This window comes from Bidens hawaiensis, unplaced genomic scaffold (assembly GCF_021521415.1).
Source record: "Bidens hawaiensis isolate Kalapana, Puna unplaced genomic scaffold, B.hawaiensis_p1.1 tig00033117_1, whole genome shotgun sequence".
In the NCBI taxonomy this organism is placed as follows: Eukaryota; Viridiplantae; Streptophyta; class Magnoliopsida; order Asterales; family Asteraceae; genus Bidens; species Bidens hawaiensis.
In genome coordinates this window covers 69,655-92,448 of record NW_027495656.1, presented here as the reverse complement: position 1 = coordinate 92,448, position 22,794 = coordinate 69,655, and the positions used below count along the sequence as shown (strand labels likewise).

General features: G+C 41.7%; 1 protein-coding gene and 1 pseudogene across 1 annotated transcript; one reads left to right on the top strand and one right to left on the bottom strand.

Moving 5' to 3' along the window:
- The first annotated feature begins 344 nt into the window (after nucleotides 1-344).
- LOC143584411 (zinc finger BED domain-containing protein DAYSLEEPER pseudogene) lies at nucleotides 345-2,709 on the top strand (annotated as a pseudogene).
- An 18,617-nt stretch (nucleotides 2,710-21,326) lies between these two features.
- On the bottom strand, nucleotides 21,327-21,869 carry LOC143584415 (uncharacterized). Its single transcript, XM_077066480.1, has one exon. The coding sequence runs from the start codon at nucleotides 21,867-21,869 to the stop codon at nucleotides 21,327-21,329; it is 543 nt and encodes a 180-aa protein (XP_076922595.1).
- Nucleotides 21,870-22,794: the final 925 nt, after the last annotated feature.

The window sequence follows — 22,794 nt, the reverse complement described above, 5'->3', positions numbered from 1 at the left end:
ATGTCTCTGTGCTATAAAAATATATATTTAAATGCAATTTTTAAGACACAAAAATGAAAGACAAAAGGTGGACGCTAAAGATATTATATATAAAGATGTATAGATGAATATGAAATATCATACTTTTTTATCACATAAATTGTGTTTACTTTTCTGATTGACATAAATTATTAAGTTAAAAAAAATATATATATATTAATTTGTTGATGATTATAGTGAAATTATGATTACACAGATACTTTCTTTCTATGCTTAGCCTGCATCAAATGTGAAAAAATAATGTGAATTTAAGGTTTTGTAGTTTATTTAGTATACTTGTTTGTTTCATCTTTTATTGTTACTAGCAAATCTTTGATATACTTGTTCATCACAAGCATTTATTCAACCAATCCAACAACTTGTTCAAGCAAATTTTCAATCTTTTTATTATATATTATGTGTAAACCAGGCCTTTTCTTCTTTATTCACATGGAGTCGATTCCAACCGAGAATAACGCTCTGGTTAACATGGAGATGCACATGGAGCCCGTGTATCTCGAAACAAACAATGTTGAAACCCCACCCGCAAAACGCAGAAAGAAAAAGTCAATGGTCTGGGAACACTTCACCATTGAAACAGTTAGCCCCGGCTGCAGACGAGCCTGCTGCAAGCAATGCAAGCAATCATTCGCATACAGCATGGGTTCCAAAGTAGCCGGAACCAGCCACCTCAAACGCCACATCGCCAAAGGTGGGTGCCCGGTCGTGCTCAGAAACCAGACTCAGGACCCAATGACCCCTCTAAGCGTGCCACCAAAGATGGCTCATGAGTCATCAGCTGGTCCCACCACTGACCCACCTAAACGGCGGTACCGAACCTCGAGTGTTCCTTATGTTCAGTTTGACTCGGATCGGTGCCGACAAGAAATAGCCCATATGATTATTCTCCACGATTACCCGCTTCACATTGTCGAACACCCGGGTTTTATTGCGTTTGTGCGGAACCTTCAACCAAATTTCAGTATGGTTAATTTCAACACAGTTCAAGGTGATTGTATAGCGACTTATTTAAGAGAGAAACAGAGTGTTCAGAGTTTGATTGAAGGGATGCCGGGTCGGATTTGTTTAACGCTCGATCTTTGGAACTCCTGTCAGACAACCGGTTATGTTTTTGTAACGGGCCAGTTCGTTGATAACGAGTGGAAAATACATAGAAAGTTGCTAAACGTGGTGATGGAACCATTTCCTGAGTCGGATTCGGCTTTTAGCCACGCGGTTTCTTCATGTTTATCCGATTGGAACATGGAGGGTCGGTTATTCTCGATTACGATTAACCAGAATTTGAGTGAGGCCGGGATTGATAGTCTTAAAAGTTTACTTTCCGAGAAAAATCCGAATACGCTCGGAGGCCGGTCGTTGCTTACTCATTGTCTTGCACGTTCATTAAGCGGTATCGCGCTCGAGGCGTTTAAGGTGTGTCGAGAAACGGTCAACAAAGTCAGAGACTGTGTGAAGTATGTGAAAACATCAGATTCTCTAGAAGAGAAGTTTCTAGAACTCAAGCAGCAACTTCAAGTCCCGAGCATGAAAACATTAACACTCGATGATCAAACGCGTTGGAACACCACATACGAGATGTTATTAGCCACATCTGAACTGAAAGAAGTGTTTTCTTGCATCGATACAACCGACCCCGATTACAGTAAGGGACCCACCGATGACGAATGGAAGCAGGTCGAGAATCTTTGCACATGTTTGAAGCTGCTCTTTGACACCGCCAATCTGCTGACATCAGCAACTATACCGACAACCAACACGTTTTTCCACGAAGTGTGGAAAATCCAGCTCGAGTTGGCCCGTGCAGCCACGGGTGAAGACCCGGTTATCAACACGATTGCAAAACCGATGCAAGCGGGTTTTGACACTTACTGGAAAAGCTGTTGTTTGATTTTGGCTATTGCGGTCGTTATGGACCCGCGATTTAAAATGAAGCTAGTCGAGTTTAGTTTCACGAAGATATACGGTGAGGAGGCTGCAACTTATATTAATTTAGTCGATGAAGGGATACATCAAATGTTTCTCGAGTATGTTGGCGGGTTAGAAGGAAATGTGAAGCAAGAAGATGTTGCGGGGCTTGGTTTGACCGATTTTGACATGTATATCATGGAGACCACAAGTCAACAGTCAAAGTCTGAGCTTGACCAGTATTTGGAGGAGTCGCTTCTGCCTCGGGTTCACGAGTTTGATGTGATGGGCTGGTGGAAACTGAACAAGGTCAAGTACCCAACACTGTCGAAGATGGCTCGTGATATTTTGACGGTTCCTGTCTCGACTGTGGCTCCTGAGTTGGTTTTTGAGACGGAGAGGAAGGAGATGGACCGCTATAGGTGCTCGTTGAGGCCTGAAACCATGGAGGCAGTTGTTTGCGCTAAGGATTGGCTTGCTGGTGGCAATGGTGGCGGTGGAGGTGACGATTCGGTGGACATGATGAAGTCTTTGGTGAAAGTGGAGTTTCCTATTTAATGGCGTGTATTGTATTGTGTTGTAGGTTCTACATTTGAGTTTGTTTAGGGTTGATGTTATGCTTATTTTAGACTTGTTTTATGTTTTAACTGATTAGTTTGTCTGTTTGTTTAAGAAGAAAACTTTAGGTATTTTGGTGATGAATGTATTGAGATTTGAATATGATGCTTGAGCCGCTGAAATCCAAATCAGGATTGATTAAGTTAAGTGATTTAGACAATGCTAAATTTAAATAAAGAATCATTTATAATATTTTGATAAACTTAAAAAAGTGAATTCCTTTTCTGGTCGTCATGAAAGATTGCATGTTAACCAAAGCATAAGTTTGTAGCAACGGATGATTTTTCTAGGATTTTGTTTTTAAAATGTTATGAAGTTTTGGTTTACAGAAGAATTGGTATGTTGGAAAACAATTGGAAATTAGAGGAATTTGATTTTATTCCACAAAAAAAATGTAACTTGTTTGATTTGTAAATTTATATAAGGATATGAAACTCAAAGTACAAAAACCACCCTTCTTCGTCTTCCTCCTCCTCGTACATAATCAAACATTTGATTGTGCCAGGATCTAATCTATCTCTGTTCTATCTAATCAAGCAGCAGAATCGGTAGATTAGATGATAAAATGGTCAAACATAAGATGTAAGAATTAAAGAAGGTTGTATTAGATCACGAGGGACAATGCTACAAGACATGAAATGTAATCATGAAAGGTGGTTATATTTAATAACAACAATATAAAAAGGTTTAAGCTCATTCAGTCATCATCCGTGACAGCTTCATCTTCCGAGAGAACCTTCTCAACTCGGGAGAACTGGTTATTTCAGAATATCTTCATGTAACATCTCACTTTTGGGTTTTAACAAGATTATCAAAGTCATAAAACTCTAATTTTATGAAAAACGCAGCGGATAAAAGATTTAAATCTTGTTAGTTTATAGTGTATAAAACCAATTTTAAACATGCAAAACCCAAACCCGGATCCAAATACGAAATACATACTATCAAACACATGCATGTCACTATAAGTTCATGCATGTTAAACTACCTTTCAAGTAAACCAAAGAAGTATGAAGGAGATGGTGAAAAGTAGGCAAGAACTTCAATAGGTAGTTCCTCAAGCTAGTATACCCCAAGCTCCAAAAACACACCTTTAGCTAGGATTTTAGCACTTGAAAAACACCACCTTGTTCTTCTTCTCCTTTGGCAAAAAATTGGAAGAGAAAGGAAGAGAGTGAGAGTGTTTTTTATTACTTGCAAAAATGTGTAATGAAAAAATGAAAGAGAAATGTTGTGGTCATTCAAAGGCACCACCCAAAGTGTCAACCATAACATTTGCATGTCTCCACTCATTTGAAAATAATAATATAAAATTGAATAGAGAAAGAGAGGGGGGGCGGGGCACCCTCATGCCCATTTCAATTTTATTACTATTTTTTTTTAAACAAGTTTTAAAATGTAAAACTTATTATGTTATGTATTTTCATTTCATAGAATTCTAACATAACATTTTTTCAAGCAACATGCAAATTGATAAGTGTTACATATTGTTATTTAACCATCTTAAATAACGTTATGTAATGTTCTCTCTCAAAATATAAATCATCCATATGATTTATTCATTTCACAAGTACATTGTATTTAGAAACCCTTTCCAAATAACATAAGTGTCAATATTTATTTACTTATGATCATATCATATATAAACAAATATAATCGGTGTTTGTCTAGCTTGTTATTGGGCATGACCTGACTTGGATCATAACGTATTGAGCCACATTAATCATAATATGTGTCTTGGGCAGACCGAGTCCAACAATCTCCCACTTGCACAAGATACATAGAAGATTGATGCAAGTAGCAAATACCGCCTAACTACGGTTTACTACCCCTAATACACATGATGAAGTGCCATTCAATAACATCATCCCCTTCAAGTCCCATACTTGAAATGATTTAGGTGAAACTATCATTTATCTTTTTGCCACAGATGTCATGTCAAATCCAGAGACACAGAGTGATCATTCTCTGTTGATTTAACTTTGCAGGCCTTAGACATCTTACTCTCAACGAATAAGAGGGACAAATCCCCTTTTGACTACATATGTCTTTCACAATCACTTAGTACTGTACCTGATCTTAGACTTATGTACTGTCATTTTTCAGAGCAACGAAGAACTAAGTCAAAGCATAATACTTGGTGAATATCAAGCCAATATGTATCTCAGGTTGGAGGATACTATGATATTCGCCTTTTACTCAAATTTACTTATGATCAATCACAAAGATTCCATGTAGTAACATTTGAGAGCGGGTCAGTCCAATACTTATATCCCATAATATCTATAAACCTTGGCAGCAACCTTTTGCTTTATATTCATACCTTATGAATATCTACCAATCCAAGTTCATAATAGTCTTACCTTCATACTTGTTCCCACAATTATGAGCGACTACGGACATTTAGAATAATTAACTTATTTATGGATTTAAACATGCTAAAATGGAACATAACTCAAAATGTCATAATGATAAACCATAATCATATGAATGAGTGAAAATAACAATTGTTTCGATGTCCAAATACAAAATTAGATCATATCCAATCACTAGAATATCGAAGTCCTAAGGCACAAGTGTGACCTTCATGCTTTGGCCTTTCAAGGAGCTTCGTGAGTGGATCCGCAATGTTTTGATTGGTGTGAACTTTGCGAATACATATCTTTCCTTTCTCAACTTTATCCCTTATGTAGTTGAACCTCCGCTCAATGTGCCTCGTCTTTTGATGAGCACGAGGTTCCTTGATTTGAGCAATCGCACCCTCGTTGTAACAAAAGATTTCTAGAGGGTCCTAAATGGTATGGACCACCCCTAGGTCGGCAATGAATTTCCTAATCCACGCAGCTTCTTGAGCTGCCAATGAGGCGACGATGTATTCCGATTCTGTGGTGGACAAAGCTACCACATCTTGTTTCGAGCTCTTCCAAGAGACTGCCCCACCATTCATAATGAAAACATATCCCGATTGTGATTGAGAATCATCTCGATCGGTTTGGAAACTCGCATCCGTGTAACCTTTTACAACGATTCCTCCTCACCCGAACCGTATATTAAAAACATGTCCTTAGTCCTTCTAAGGTATTTCAATATACTCTTAACCGCCATCCAATGGCTACTTCTCGGATTATGTTGGAATCTACTTGTCATGCTTAAAGCGCATGACACATCCGGTCTAGTGCATACCATTGCATACATGATGGATCCAATAGCCGATGCGTATGGGATCCCATTCATTTTATCTTGCTCTTCCTTTGAGCTTGGACATTGAGACGCACTCAATATCGTTCCTCTTTGAATAGGTACCAAACCTCTCTTAGAGTTCTCCATCTTGAACCTTTTCAGGATTTTGTCAATGTATGCACTTTGGTTTAAACCTATCAACCGCCTTGATCTATCCCTATAGATCTTTATTCCCAAAATATAGGCGGCTTCACCAAGATCTTTGATGGAAAAACAACTTCCAAGCCATGATTTTACACCTTCCATGGTTGGAATGTCATTCCCAAATAGTAGTATGTCATCAACATACAATACTAAGAAGGTAATGATGCTCCCACTAGCTTTCTTATACACACAAGCTTCATCACCATTTTTGATGAATCCAAATTTCTTAACTTCTTCATCAAAACGGTGATTCCGACTTCTAGATGCTTGTTTCAATCCATAGATTGATTTCTTTAACTTGCATACTTTGTTAGGATGTTGTGGATCGACAAAACCTTCGGGTTGAACCATATAGACATCTTCCTCAAGATGCTCATTTAGAAAAGCGGTTTTGACATCCATTTGCCATATCTTATAGTCATAATGTGCGGCTATGGCAAACAATATCCTAATAGACTTTAGCATTGCTACGGGAGAAAAAGTTTCATCGTAGTCAACCCCTTGAGTTTGAGTGAAACCTTTTGCTACAAGTCTTGCTTTATAAGTATCCAAGTTTCCATGCATATCGGTTTTCTTCTTGAAAACCCACTTACTTCCAACCGGTTTGGAATTAAGAGGTGGTACAACCAAATCCCATACTTGGTTGTCATGCATGGATTGCATCTCTACGTTCATAGCTTCAAGCCATTTGTCACAATCGGATTGTGACATTGCATCACGGTATGTGGTGGGTCCATCCGAATCTACCACATAGCATCCATCCATGAAAAATGCATATATTTCGGGTGGATGTCTAATTCTACCGGATTTGCGAACGTTTAGTGTGTTTTGATCAACCATTTCATCATTCTCAACAACCTCTTGTTGATTGCTAGTGTCAACCAAACGTGTATCGGCTTGTGGTTCTCGATCCTCCTCGAGTTCCACCGTTCTACTAGTACCTTCCATAAGGAACTTAGTTTCCAAGAACTCGGCCTTTCGAGCAACGAACACATTTTGCTCGGTTGGGTTGTAGAAATAATATCCCATGGAGTCCTTGGGATATCCTACAAAGATACATTTAGTGGACCGATTTTCAAGTTTTTTTTGGGTGTTGTTCTTGACATAAGCCTCACAACCCCATACCTTTAAATATGATAATGATAGAGCCCTTCCATTCCATATTTCAAAAGGTGTCTTGTCCACTTTCTTGGTTGGGGCCATATTTAGAATACGGGCCGCGGAGAGCAAAGCGAAACCCCAAAATGATATAGGCAATGTGCTTCTAGCCATCATAGATCGAACCATATCTAATAGAGTTCGATTTCTCCTCTCGGACACACCATCGTGTTGTGGTGTTCCGGGTGGAGTAAGTTGTGAGATGATCCCACAACTTCTAAGATGATCTTGGAAAGCATCACTTAGGTATTCACCTCCTCTATCCGAACGAAGTACTTTGATGGTTTTATCGAGTTGATTTTGTACTTCATTTTGGAAGATTTTGGACATTTCAAAAGCTTCATCTTTGTGTCTTAACAAGTACACATACCCATAACGACTATAGTCGTCAATAAAGGTAATGAAGTATCTTTCACCATTCCTTGTCATTGCCTTAAAAGGACTACATACATCCGAATGTATGATACCTAATAAGTCTTTTGCCCTTTGGTTTGTTCCACTAAAGGGGTCCTCGGTCATCTTTCCTAACATACAAGACTCGCATTTATCAAATGAATCATCACTTGATTCCAAAAGACCATTCTTTTGAAGTGTATGTATGCTATCTTTGTTTATGTGACCAAGGCAACAATGCCAAAGATAAGTTTTACTCAAATCCATTTCGAGTCTTTTGGTGCTTGGTTGGTACAACATGTTATCATAAGATGTGTTATCATGAACTAATTCATAAATGCCATTAGATGGCATTGCTTTAAAATAAAATACATCATTCATGAAAACATAAATACAATCATCCATAAACTTAAAATCATAACCACATTGTCTTAACAAGGAAACGGAGATAATATTCCTAGTCAAACTAGGAGCATACAAAACATTATTTAAAATAACTTCCAAACCATTTGGAAGCTTCAAAATGTAGTCCCCTCGGGATTCGACAACAATCTTTGCTCCGTTGCCCATGAAGAGACTAATATCTCCCTTCTTAAATCCTTCATTTCCTTTGAACCCCTGCAACAAATTGCAAATATGAGTTCCACATCCGGTATCCAATACACATGTGTTAGAGGAAATAATATTAAGATCAACATGAATCATGAAAGTTGTACCCGAGGTTTGCCCCGCATCCCTCTTAGCTTTCAACTCTTTGAGAGAGGTTGGACAATTCCTCATCCAATGCCCTATCTCCCCACATCCAAAGCACGGATCCTCCGCGCAAACCTTTGGCTTCTTTTCCTTTGGTCTGGGTGGTCCCGCTTTCGCCTTTCCCTTGAACTTAGCCATGACTTGTCCCTTACCTTTGGCAACCTTTGCCTTAGGTTCCGGGTGATGCCTCTTCCTATTGCCTCCCTCATTGATTGTGAGAACAGGTAAAATCTTTTTACCCATTCCCGTCTCGACCGTCTTGAGCATTGCATGAAGCTCACCAATTCTCTTGTCCCACCATTCATGTTATAATTCATAACAAAAGTCTCAAATTTCTTGGTTAGCCCATTTAGGATCAAATCCGTGGCTAACTAGTTTGAGACGCGACAATTAAGGCGCTCGAGACGATCAATGTGGCTTTTCATCTTAAGCACATAAGAGGAAACGGATTGGGTTTCTTCCATACGACATGCATGAAGTGCTCGAATCGTTTCGAAGCATTCCACCCTAGCTTGTGTAAGGAACATTTCCTTAAGTTGGGTGATAATGTCGTATGCCCCATGAAGTTCAAAATCCTTTTGAATTTCGGGAATCATAGTTCCCAACATGAGGCAAGCAACTTGCACCGAATCCTCATTATGCTTAACCCAATCGTTATGATTTTGGACATCATCAACACTAGGTTCATCGGGAATAGGATCCTCTAATACGTAGTATTTCTTTTCTTGCTTGAGAACGATTCTCAAGTTTCGATACCAATCCATAAAGTTGTTATAGTTTAGACGATGCTTGTCAAGAATAGATCTAAGTGATAGGTTGTTAATGGGTGGAATAATAATGTTAGGTGAGTTGTTGATTGCGGCCATCTACAAATATGACAAAGCTCAATTTTAGTATTTTCGATATCAATAATTAATTTTAATCGTTAATACCCTTTATGTCTCCAAGACAATTAATGATTAAAATCTAGAACCCAACGTTACATTCAAATAGTAGTTAGGTGACCTTTATCCTACTATTTAAATTAACAAGGTAGTCAACGTTTGACGATTGCAACCCTTTGCCACTTCTAGTTTTATGGGATCGTTTAAACATCTTATGTTTAGTTGGCATGTTTAATCCCATCAACACCATTGTACACCATGCTTCGGTGACCCTATTCACATGGTTTCCAATTTAAGTCGTCCTACTTATACACACATGTGAGTTTACATATACAAGTGGTTAGGTGACCTTTATCCCACTTATATGGTAAACCCACCTCAAACTCCCAAGTTTCTTCCAACATGATTAGGTGACCTTTATCCCATATCGAGTTCCCAAGTGATTCGAGTGTTGTATAAAAGGATGGTGTTCGACTTATTTTATAAAAGGGATTTTCGTTTTCTAAATTCTAGATTGGAAAACCTTTTATGTACCTTTCATTTGCATGCATTTAAATGTATGATACTTAGTTGAAAACCCCATTTTCAAAGTTCCTATTAATAAAACTCATTTTATTATGAAATCATTAGACTTTAATAAAACCAATTTTTATTACCTAATGATTTCTAAGGAACCAATTTTATGCTAGTTGTTGATTTTAAGTAGTTAGCAAACCATATTGCAATAACACAAACAAAAGAAAATCAACCATGCAAGCATAAAACATACAACCACAAGTTCATAACCATAGCCTCCTAATGTTGACTACACTTGTTGACCGAAGACAAGTGTGTCAAAAGGTCTTTCCTAAAGGACCCGAAAGGACATAATCTTGTGTCGGTGAACTCCCACTTGATCCCGCATCCAAATGCTCCAAGTGTTCACCCCTGTGTTGTGGTCTCCACTTTATTTGGGCTTCCATCCTTGCATCTTCTTTTACAAAATATGTCCTAATACATTTTTCTAGTAAAAGAAATGCATCTAATCTACTTATTATTACAAACCAAATGAATGAATAAATAGATTACAAACCCAAATAAATATTACAACCATATCGAATGAACAAACAACCACTTAAATGAACAAACACATCAACACAACCATTCAACCAAACACAAGGCCATGACTAGGTTATGAACATCTATTACACATCCAAAAATGCAATAATCCAAGACCAAAAATTGGTTCCCCTTTCCCTCAAACTTTCGGCCCAAATAACAACCAAACCGAAAGTTTCGGGTTTTTGTCCAAACAACACAATCAATCATCCAAATGACTTAGTTTTTCAAGATTGCCACATGCATGTAAAGTATAACCTTGAAAAACCATGGGGTAACCAAAACCCCTAAAATTTTTGGCCATATGGTAAAACCCCACCATGAACCCGAAAATTTTTTGGTCTAATGAAGCATGCATCCGTATAAGCGGCTCTTGATGCCACTGTTGGATTTTAACAAGATTATCAAAGTCATAAAACTCTAATTTTATGAAAAACGCAGCGGATAAAAGATTTAAATCTTGTTAGTTCATAGTGTATAAAACCAATTTTATACATGCAAAACCCAAACCCGGATCTAAATACGAAATACATACTATCAAACACATGCATGTCACTATAAGTTCATGCATGTTAAACTACCTTTCAAGTAAACCAAAGAAGTATGAAGGAGATGGTGAAAAGTAGGCAAGAACTTCAATAGGTAGTTCCTCAAGCTAGTATACCCCAAGCTCTAACAACACACCTTTAGCTAGGATTTTAGCACTTGAAAAACACCTCATTGTTCTTCTTCTCCTTTGGCCAAAAATTGGAAGAGAAAGGAAGAGAATGAGAGTGTTTTTTATTACTTGCAAAAATGTGTAATGAAAAAATGAAAGAGAGATGTTGTGGTCATTCAAAGGCACCACCCAAAGTGCCAATCACAACATTTGCATGTCTCCACTCTCATGAAAATAATAATATAAAATTGAATAGAGAAAGAGATGGAGGGGGGGGGGGGGCGGCCACCCTCATGCCCATTTCAATTTTATTATTATTTTTTAAACAAGTTTTAAAATGTAAAACTTATTATGTTATGTATTTTCATTTCATAAAATTATAACATAACATTTTTCAAGCAACATGCAAATTGATAAGTGTTACATATTGTTATTTAACCATCTTAAATAACATTATGTAATGTTCTCTCTCAAAATATAAATCATCCATATGATTTATTCATTTCACAAGTACATTGTATTAAGAAACCCATTTCCAAATAACATAAGTGTCAATATTTATTTACTTATGATCATATCACATATAAACAAATATAATCGGTGTTTGTCTAGCTTGTTATTGGGTATGACTCGACTCGGATCATAACGTACTAGCCACATTAATCGTAATATGTGTCTTGGGCAGACCGAGTCCAACACTCACATCGGTTGTGAAGGGGAACGAAGGCTTCCTTATAAGAGGCTTGATACCTTCATAATCATGGAGCGTTTTAAATCCGTGAGGCGATGGTGATTAGTCCCGGTCAAAACGAACAATATCATGGTGCGGTTACGCTAAGCGGTTATACTTAATTTGTTACAACGATTCGAAAAAAACTATTGTAAATGGTTTGGTTTGCATGAGCCCATGGATTTAGCCCAACAAACTCTACTAGGCAGATTCTACCAAACTTACTTCCGTTTGTTCTTTACAATCTTCTCCCCTTCTGCAATCATCCCGTTAGTCAATTCATTCAGTGTTCGTAGAAACCTTCGAGCATCAACAACACATTCATATACATTGTATTTCTGTCTCTAATACAGTTCAACTCGTCAGAAGAAAACCTCATAATTGTCTTTCTACAGAATCACAACTTTTATCTTGTAATTACAGTGCAATTATAGTACCAAGTAATTGCTTCATCCAGTTCTTCTTTATCAAACTTTTGAAGAGGCAATTTGTTCACTCTATTGACATTTGGATAAACAAGCCAATCCCATCTTTGATAGATTTCTTTCACACACACACTGATGATGATGATACTTCAACCTCTTTCTCTTAAACTGACCAGTCTTTTGATCCTTGAAGTTATTACCCATGACGGTTTGTTGACATCCTCAGCATAAGCATAGTTATTTAGATTGATAATATATAGCTTAGCAAACATTATGAGATCAGTTCGACCATTTTTATCAATTCTTCACTATTGTTAAAACAATTAAACTCTGCCATTTGATCTCTTTGTAATAAACTTTTTTCTTTTTCTACTATGCATACAGCTACAAGAGGATGTTTCAAATATTTCTTTCCTACCAACAATTCAATACCTCCAAACACAATGCCTTTGTTGTTTTGGAGGAATAGTAGATGGATCAATGACAACACAATGATAATCAGTTGCAATAGAATAAAATGCGGAACATGGGATAATGGGTTGTCTTGATCATTAGATTGTGCAGACTCAAGAAAATTTGGATTTCAGGTTATGATTACGATAAAGTGTTTGACTCACCGATGATGTTGAAGCCTTTTCTTTCATAGATTCTATTCATGCTAGCATGAGCTTACTCAATGCATGTTTTTTCAAGTTGTGAACATATTGCACTGTCTTACCTTTTGATACAAGAAAGACGTACTCTTGTATGAACATTGGGCATGAAATTAATACCTTAGTTAACGCATGTTCTACATTATGAATTTGTCATTTGTCTTTCTTCAAGATCATCAACTACCATCCAATTCATACTAAGTGTTAATAACCTCAATTGACCAACTAGAAACTTCATTTGTCGATCTTTGAGCAAACTTGACAATATAGTGAATGAAGAAACAGTAGATCAAACTGGATGTCCGATCTAAAGAATCCCAACTGTGGGTATTCTGAAGTGTGATGAGGACAGATCCAAGCTAGTGCCTGCAAAACAGAACACCGTTGAGTCTTGTTACGGGAAGGACAGAGTGGGGGGTCTTCTCGTAACCACCCTCCGGCATGAGATCAGTACCTTATTCTGATCGGAAATAATTCGAGTACCGGTATATTGCGTAAGGCTTGGGTGTGAATGAATACCTTGAAGAGATGATCTTCGTATTTATAGTCGAAGGTGGGGGAAGGTGATTGGTGGAGTTGTCACTATTATTCCATCTCTTCCTGAACGGACACGTGTCGAGCCTTTATTGGTTGTGACAGCCTGGACCCGTTTATGGGACAGCCATTATCTGTGCACGTCGTGGGATGGCCATTACGTGTCCAGGTGTCATCTTTCCATTGTCCGATGTCGTTATCAGGTGGTATTAGGAGGATCTTCTAGAAATAGTTTGTTACAACCGATCTTCCATATCACGTGGGGATCATACGTGTGATGAGTCCCTTAAGTTGTTTGTGGGTTCCTTCCGCGGATGTTCGCCTGATAATCTGCGGGTTATGGAGGAGATCCACAAAGCGTGTCTTGGACCGTGGATGGCTTTACCAGTCCACGTGTTCCTTGCGCGGACGTCCTTCGACGATCCGCGGGTTGGGTAAGTGATCCGTGGGTGGCGGATGTCTTCTGATGATCCGCGAGTCGGATAAGGGATTCGTGGGTAGCTTTGCTACCCTTCCTCTATAAGTCCCCCCAATCCATTGTTGCTTCAGTGATGCGATGTCGCGGGTGGAATTATGGACTCCGTTGTGGCATTTTGTCGCGTGTTGCGACTGTTGGCCCTCAGGATTCCTGTTACTTTTAGACTGGGGTACTATTTTGACGTCTGTGATGTGACATCTCCCGTCTGAATCATGTCAGGAGTGGTGCTCGAGGTTGGTGCACGAGTTTTTAGGCGGTTGATTCAAAATTATTTTGTTTTGTCAGTTCCTGCCTAACGTGTCATCTTCTGACGGGACGGTTTCGGTGTGTGAGTTGGATCCCTCTCTCTTCGCATTAATTGCGATGTGTATATATAGGAGGGGCCGTTTCACTTTCCGACTTACCTGCAAAGATTTCTCCTCTGAGCCTATCCATCTTCTCTTTGTGCATCTTCTTCTGTTGACCCTTCTATTATTCTGACCAACTATGGCTGGTGGCAAGAAGAAGGGAAGCAAAGCTAAGGAGGGTAAGAAGGATTCATCGAAGGGGCTGGTGGAAAACATATGCATCGGCTGGAAACCGTCTGATTTCAAGGACATTGTCAACCTTTATGGGCTGGCGCCGGAGTGGGAGCCGGAGCTTCTTTCTTCTGGTTCTACGGCTGATCGCCCGCCGGCCGGAAAGATTGCACTGTATGAGGAGTCTTTCACTACGGGCAACTTCCGGTTGCCGATCATCAAGTTTATTGGCGATTTCTTGGAGATATCTGGGATTCATATCTCCCAAATGCATCCATTTGGGATCATGAGGCTTCGCCATTTCGAATTCTGTTGCCGGGCGTTGGAGGTCACTGTGGATCGCTTCCTTGCAATCTACAAGATCCAAGTTCGCGGGAGTTGGTTCAGTTTCCAGATCCAACGCCGGCCGATAGGGACTGAGCCCCCGAGAAGTGCTCATGAGTGGAAAAACAAGTTCTTGTGGATTAACGCCGATGTTATACCATTGTTGATGACCCGTCGTTCATTAACTGAGAAGTTTGTTAATCTCTAGATTGCTGCCACGGATGGTGAGGAGTGGTATGCGAAGCTGACGAAGACTCCTACCCCCATGGGTTTGATCCCCGGGTCTGCGTTAGTGCAAGTGGGGATGAGCCGCCTGTGGCCATATCCCGCGGAACGACCATACTTCTCCTGGGACGACGGACGTAAGCTTTCCGTTTATTGTATCCCTTAATGCTGTTCTTTGTACTTTTTTATGTACATTTGTTTTCCTTTTTTCTGTTGCAGGGGATAGTTCGTTGTTTGAAGTTCTTATTCCCACCGTCGTGGGGAATATGTTCAGGATGCCCTTGGAGATGTATCAAGAGCCTATTCTCGATCACTTCAAGGGTAACTTCCTTTTTCCCACCCGTGGTCGCACAGAGCCGGTGATCAATGAGTTCGCAGTGGCTCAAGGTGTGTACATTCTAAACCCTAAACTCTTACGGTTATGCATCCGGATAGGACAATAGTCCTCTTTTTTAGTGAAGAGTCTTCTAGTGAAGATTCGACTAGTGAAGAGTCTCTATCTGGTAGTACGGAGAGTTTTCATGCTGGCGTTGTACGTGCTATTGCAGATCTCATACGCCGCTGCAAGAGGAAGGCGGATACCGATGGTGTATCCGGTCTTGACAAGGATTCTGATGCTGATGATCCCGCATGTGGGGAGGCTAATGAGTATGTTGAGAATCCCACTGATAGGGAGACCTTCAAGAATGCCGATGATCTCGTTGGTGGGGAGGCATCTAGGGGTGCTGATGATCCCGCTGGGGTGGAGGCACCTAGGAACGCCGATGATCCCACCGGTGGGGAGGCTTCCATGATTGAGGGGGAGGGTCCTCCTCCTAAGAGGATCAAGTTGACCCGGCTCCAAGACCGGGTCAGGAAGAGGACTACCATCCGACAGCTTTCAGGTACTTGGAAGTTTTATCCTTATTTTCATGTTGTGAATATTATTAATTTTTGTTTTTTGGTCAACAGGCTAGCACCGCATCCGCCCTCTCCGCCTCCCGAGATTACGCAGTTGGGGGTTTATTAGGATGTGCCTCTTGGGATTGCTAGCACGCAGCTTCCCAAGGTGGTGGTGGAAACGGAGGTTGTGCCTCCGAAGGATACATCTGTAACTCCTCTGGTTTCCACGGGTGAAGGAGGGGGATCCTCGGATCAAGGGGATTCCCTTTTTCGCCCATCATGGAATCTTGGCCCTGACGTGCTCTTTACCGATCCGCGTGTGGGCCAAGAGTTCTTTGAGCATTGCCTCCCACCCTCCGAGTGTAACAGGATACACACTCAAACTCCGGCTAGTCTGGCACAAGCACTTAGCTATCACATGGCTAACGTGTTGTCGACTAGTCGTGAGGTCTACAAGGGGTGGGTTACTAGGCAGACCGACCTTGAGCGCGCTGTCCACCGCATGGTCGAAGCTGAAGCAGCCAGGGATGTTGCCCAGGCGGAGGCTAAGAAGAGAGAAGCTGGTCTCCTGGCTGCTCAGGAAGAGAATAAGCGTTTGAAGGAGCGGATAGCCGCTCAGGTCGAGTTCATCGCCGCTCGGGATGAGGACGTCCGGAGGCTTGCGTCCGAGGTAAAAGAGAAGGATGACCGTCTTGCCTCTGTTACTGAAGAGAAGGCGGATCTGGAAAGGGCCTTCACTGATGCCTCGGACGAATGGCAATGGCTTCTTAAATTTGGCATTTCCAAGGTAAATATTTCAATCATATGTTTGTCTTATGAGAATATCATGCTGACTTTTCCTTGGACTAGATTTTCAGGCTCATCAAGGAAGGGCCTGAGCTTGGGGATTGCTTAGCTGACTTGTTGGTCAGCTCGTCGCGGGTGGGTCGCCAAGCCGGTTTTCAAGAAAGGGTACACCATGGCTCGCGAGGGACGTCCGTCTACAGAGTTTGAGCTTCAAGGCCAGGATTGTCAAAAGGAATATGACGCGCGGATGGATTCTTTTTATAATCTTTCCTTTGACATCCTGAAGTATATAGAGGAGAACCGTCGCGAGCCTACTTCTGTTGGTGAGCTGCGCCTTCATGTGAACAGGCTGCTAGCGGAAGCTGAAGGCAAGGAGGTCCCCCGTGATGAATAGAATGACAGCGTAGATGTATCGATGTATTTCCTTTCCTGTTTTGTAATCTTGTATACAAATGAAATGAAATTCTCTGTTTCACTTATTGTGCTGAACTTTTTTGCACTTGGGGTAACTCATGTTTATTAGGAAGGTTATCCTGACCACGTATGACCACGTTGTCTATGACCTTTCCGCTTGTACTTATGACTTGTTTTTTTTTTGGTTCAAATAATGTCTGACTTGTTTAGCCATAACATTCAGTTTATCTCGTTACTATAGAACTAGCAGTTCGCCGATTATTTTGGAGGTTCACAGATGTGACAAGTCTGTACTCTGACAGCTGGCTCCAGCCGTATCTCGGGATTTAAAATTTTTTGAGTTTTGGTTTTCCCGCCTGACGTGTCACGATCTGATTGGTAGACGGCTGTTTTGTACTGTTCCACGCATTTAATGTTACTTCTATTTATATTCGTCGATTTCATTTCCTTTCTCTTACCTTACATCAAAGAACTGAGAAAATCTTTGCCGGCGGTCTTGAATTCATCATCTTTCTCAACCTCTGAAGGTTTCTTTTATTGATTTCTAGCAACCATAGCTCGTTGCAATCAATTCTTAGCTGAACACATGATGTCGTCGAGGCCTGATTACCAAACCATCGAATGTCTCACCATTGATTGGGACACAAAGGGGTTTCACGGCATCGTCAATGCTTATGGCATTGCTCCAGAATGGGAGCCGGAATTTCCAGCTTCTGGTTCAACGGCGAGCCAACCTTCGGTGCGGAAGATGGTCGTGTTCGCCGAATTCTTCAGCTCCGGGAATCTTCGATTTCCGGTTAGCCGGTTTCTAGGTAAGCTGATAACTGGGAATATGATTCATATTTCCCAGCTTCATGCATTGGCGATGATGCGCATGCGCCATTTTGAATTTTGCAGCCGGGCGCATGGCATCTTGCCCACCATTGACAAGTTTGCCATGTTCTACCGTATGTACGGTAGGGGTGGCCGATATGTTTGCCTTCCGACTGATCGGAAGGTTATTGCTGTGGACACACCTCTCCTGGACCCTCATTGGGCCAGGAAATTCTTTTGGATTCGGCAAGACGTGATCCCGTCATCCATGTACTGGCATTCGGCGGATCAGCCATTGCTTGCCCTGCTGTTCGTTGATCGTCCAGAACGGCATGGGTGGTACCAACAATCGACCCATACCCCTACCCTAATGCGCCCCATCCCTGAGTTTGCCCTTGTGAGGGTTGGGATGATCCGCCTGTGGCCTTATCCGGACGAGGTGCCATACTTCTGGAAGCCAGATGGATGTAGGTAAATTTACAATATTTTCTAGGCTTATCCCGGTTTCTAACCTTGGTTTATTATGCAGCTAAAGGTCTTCTTCTGTCTGTTCTTCTTGTGGGTGTGCCTGGGGTTATGCACTTTGTTACCTGCGATAAGAAGGAGTTTCGTATTCTTGACAAGACCAAGAATAGTTTTTTGTTTCCTCAACAAACCCGACAGGAACCTATGGTTTCTGAGGGCTTGTTTGCGACAGGTAATTTGCCCTTGATAAGACCAAGGATAGTTTTTTGCATCCTCTCGTCAGTTAACGAATGTATTGTGATACAGCTTTTGGTCGCAAGAGGAAGGAACCATCCTCCAGTAACATTTTGTTGGTGGTGGCTGGTGGAAAGAAGGAAATGGACTCTTCTCCTCCTCCCCCTCCTTTGAAGGCCAAGAGGAGTGCTCCAGGTATCTTTCAGAGAATTTTATTATCTTTATATTTAGCAACTGACTAGATAATTTGCTTCTATGCAGACAATGTTATCCTCCTGGACAGCCCGCCTGCCAAGGATGATCCTAGCAAGTCATCTGCTACTGATAAGGGGAAGTCCAAGGAGGATGCTGCTTCCCCTACTGTCTGGAGGTTGTCTACCGCGGAATCACCGCCCCTGCCTCCACCTATTGCTTGTGAGACTAAAGAACCAGCTGGACGGATCTCAGTGCCCCCCGCCTCCTCATTCCTCGGATAGGGAGGAAGGGGGCCATACTTTGCAGGGGGCTGTTTCCCGGCATGTTCCTGAATGGAATCTAACTTCCTTCTCCCGATTCTCTGACGGGGAGGGTTGTTTTGATTTCCTTCATGAGGGTGTGCCCTCTGCGGAACGTGAGTACCAGCGAAACCGGTCCCGGGTATCTGTTGGCAATTCGTATATGTATCATCTAGCCAATCTGGTCTCCATGACCCAAGAGATATACCGGGACTGGAACTACATGGGGCGGAACTGGGGTTCTTAGGAGAACCAGTTGGAGGAGCTTCAGGCAAAAAGGGAAAAATATCATCTCGCTGCTAACATCGAAAGGTGGAAGTTGAGAGATTCTAAATGGGCTCTCTAGCAGGAGAGGCAACAGCAGGCTGGTGCTGCTAAGGAGTGGGAGGAGGCGTGTCGGCGACAGAATGCTACACTTGAGACTGCGCGCGCTCTAACCTGTGCCTGCGAGGCTGAGCTTGCTAAGGCAGAGGAAGCCAAGCGTGATGTTGAAGCTCGCCTTGCAACTCAGGAAGAGGATTTCAACACTCTTCGCGTTGCCTTGGCTGAAAGGATCAACTAATTAAAGACCTGATCAGGGAAAACGCTAGATATTTTGATGAACCGGGCGTCCTGAAGGCAAGTCTTGAGCAAGCCTCTTCTGATCGGGTTTGGTTAATGAAGGATGGACTTCCCAAGGTATGGGTTTCCTTCTTCCATTCATAACTTGTAACTTTGTTTTCTGATTTTTGCATCGTTCTCGCAGGTTATCTCCCATGTACATAAAGGAGATAAATTAGGAAGCTGCCTTGCTGACCTTCTTTATGCGTTAAGTGACTCGGGGCGTTAGGTAGGTTTCCAGGAGGGGATAACCTTTGCTCGGGAAGGGCTCCTCTTGGAGGAGTTTGACCTTCATGGAGTGGATATGGATGGGAAGTATGACACGCAAATGGACGCTTTTGACCACCTGCATTTTCCCATCCAGGACGTTATCCAAGATTTTGTTGAAGCGGCGGATGGCGTTCAACAACTCCGTAACTATCTTCGCGAAGAATAATTTTGTTGTATTTTTTTCTTCTTATTCCTGTAATCCCTTTTTGAATGTATATATGACATGGATTTTACATTTTGTCTTGTATGATTATAATATAAATGTGTGTGAGCTAAATCCGTCATGTATCCAAAATATAGGATAATGATAAGTATTGGCACACAGGCCTATCCGTACGGGAACTAAAATTCTAAAAATTTAAAAAATGGATAATTGTGCATTAACTATATTTGTATTAACATTAAGATAAACTAAATCTGGTACGCAGACCAAAATATTAGGCATGCAGGCCCGCAGGCCTAAAAGAAAATTACATTGATTTAAATATAGCACCTTCGTAGCTGTGCAACATTCCAATTCCTAGAAATAGGTGTGCCGTCCAATTTTTTCAGCTTGTATGCACCTTTTCCCAGTACTTCGTAGGGGCCTTACCATGTCATAGCTAACTTCCCTGGCAATTCGGCGTTTGATGCCTCATTGTTTCGGAAGACATAGTCTCCTTTGAGGAATTCGCAGATTTTCACCGGTGAGTCGTAATACTTCTGTAATTGGCTTTTGTATTTGCTTTCTCGTATGGCTGCGAGCTTACGTCTTTCTTCCAGGAGGTCTAAGTTCATTCTGAGTTCTTTTTCATTGTCTTCCATCATGAGGATCCTTGCGGATGGGAGGCCAATCTCGGCAGGAATCATTGCTTCCGTGCCATATGTCAAACTGAACGGTGTCTCCGAATTGCTAGTCTTTTTACTGGTGCGATGTGCCCATAGTACGTGGGGCAATTCGTCGACCCACCCCGTTCTTTTGGTTCCAATCTAGCCTTGATGCCCTCTTTGATGCTACGATTGGCTTGCTCGACTTGCCCATTGGCCTGCGGGTGGGCAACGGATGTGAACACTTGTTTTATCTGTAACTCAGATAACCATTCCTGGAGGCTGTTGTCAGCGAATTGAGTACCGTTATCATTGACCAACGTCTGTGGAAGACCGAAACGATAAATAATATTTTCCCACGGGAATTTTTTAACGTTCGCTGCTGTTATATCTACCCACTTTGTAAAGTAGTCAATGGCGACTAATAAGAACTTTACCCTCCTAGGGGCTTCCGGGAATGGTCCCATGATGTCTATGGCCCACTTTTGGAAAGGGCCTGCTGCGGTGACTGGACTAAGTCGTTCTGAGGTCGCAACGTTCGGGGGGGCGTGTCTTTGGCAGGCATCACATTTCTGTATTTCTTTCAGTGCAAATCCATGTGCATGCTTGGCCAGTAGTATCCCATATTCATTATTTTTGCTACCACCATCCTCGGTCCCGCGTGTAACCCGCAGATGCCCTCGTGGATTTCTCGGATTACATAATTAGCCTCTTAAGCGTCCACGCACCAAGGTAGTGAACCAAGGAAGGACCTACGGAAGAAAGTGTCACCATGGATTTGGTATCATAGCGCCTTGTGGCGGATCTTCCTTGCTTCAATTTTGTCATCCGGGAGGTTGCCGGATGATAGGTATTCCTTTAAAGGTGTCATCCAAGAGACTGTGCCGGTTTGGATGACCATCACTTGATGTTGAGGTATGGACGGGCTATCTAAGACCTCGATCCTCACATCTCTGCCCATGTGCTCAAAACTAGTGGATGCCACTTTTCTCAAAGCATCCACGGGTCGACTCTCACTTCTTTTAATGTGGACTACTTTGCACGAAGTGAACTGTTGCATGAGGTCCTTAGCCTGGAACAGGTATGAGGCCATAACATTGTTTTTTACTTCATAGGTCCCCGATAACTGTCCTACAATGAGCATAGAATCGACCTGGGCTTCAAGGAACTTCACACCGAGCTTTCTCCCAATCCGCAGCCCGGCCAAGAATGCCTCGTATTCAGATTCATTATTTGTACCCTGAAGTTTAGTTTGATGGCATAAGTGAATTCTTGGCCGTCTGGGTTGATCAGCTTCAATCCTGCGCCCGATCCTTCTCCACTTCATGCTCCATCCGTAAACAGAGTCCATTGTTGACTTTCGTCGGAAGGGGTCGGGGGTTGCTGTTCAAACAAACATTCCTGAACTTTACCCGTTGGTACTTCCGTGACAAAGTGTGCCAAAACCTGGCCTTTGATTGCAGGTCTGGGCATATACTCGATTGAATGTTCACCCAGTTCGATCACCCACTTGGCTAATCGTCCAGACAGCTCCGGCTTGGTCAGTACACTTTTCAACTTGTAATCGGTTAACACATGTATCGAGTGACCCTGGAAGTACCTTTTTAACCTCCGTGCCGCATATACTAGTGCCAGAACGAGCTTCTCAAGCATCGAATATCGAGTTTCGGCGTCCATGAATGTTCTACTGACCTAGTATATTGGCGTTTGGGGGGTCTTTCGATCTGTTAGGAGAACCGCCCCAATTGCAATATCTGAAGCGGACAAGTACAATGTGAGATGCTTTCCGTATCGAGGTGCGGTCAGCATAGGAAGCTCCATTAGGCACTTTTTTACTTCCAAAAACGTTGTTTCTACCTCGGGAGTCCATTTAAAATGTGCCTTCTTCAGACAATTTCGCAATGTTGAGACGAACGGATAACACTTAGCCGCGTGATTTGCTAAGAATCTGTTTAATGCAACTAATCTTCCATTCAATGTCTGGACTTCTCTCAACGAGGATGGGGAAGGCATCCGAGCGATGGCTTGCACTTTTTCTGGATTTGTTTTGTATCCTTTCCCAGTGACGATTACTCCCAGAAACTTTCCCTCCTCCATACCGAAGGAGCATTTTGAAGGGTTAAGTTTCATGTTTATTTTCCTCAGTGTGGAGAAAACATCTTTGATATCCCGAAGCATCTGATCTTCTTCCACACTCTTGATGACTAGGTCATCCATATATACTTCTAAATTCTTCCTGATCTAATCTCGAA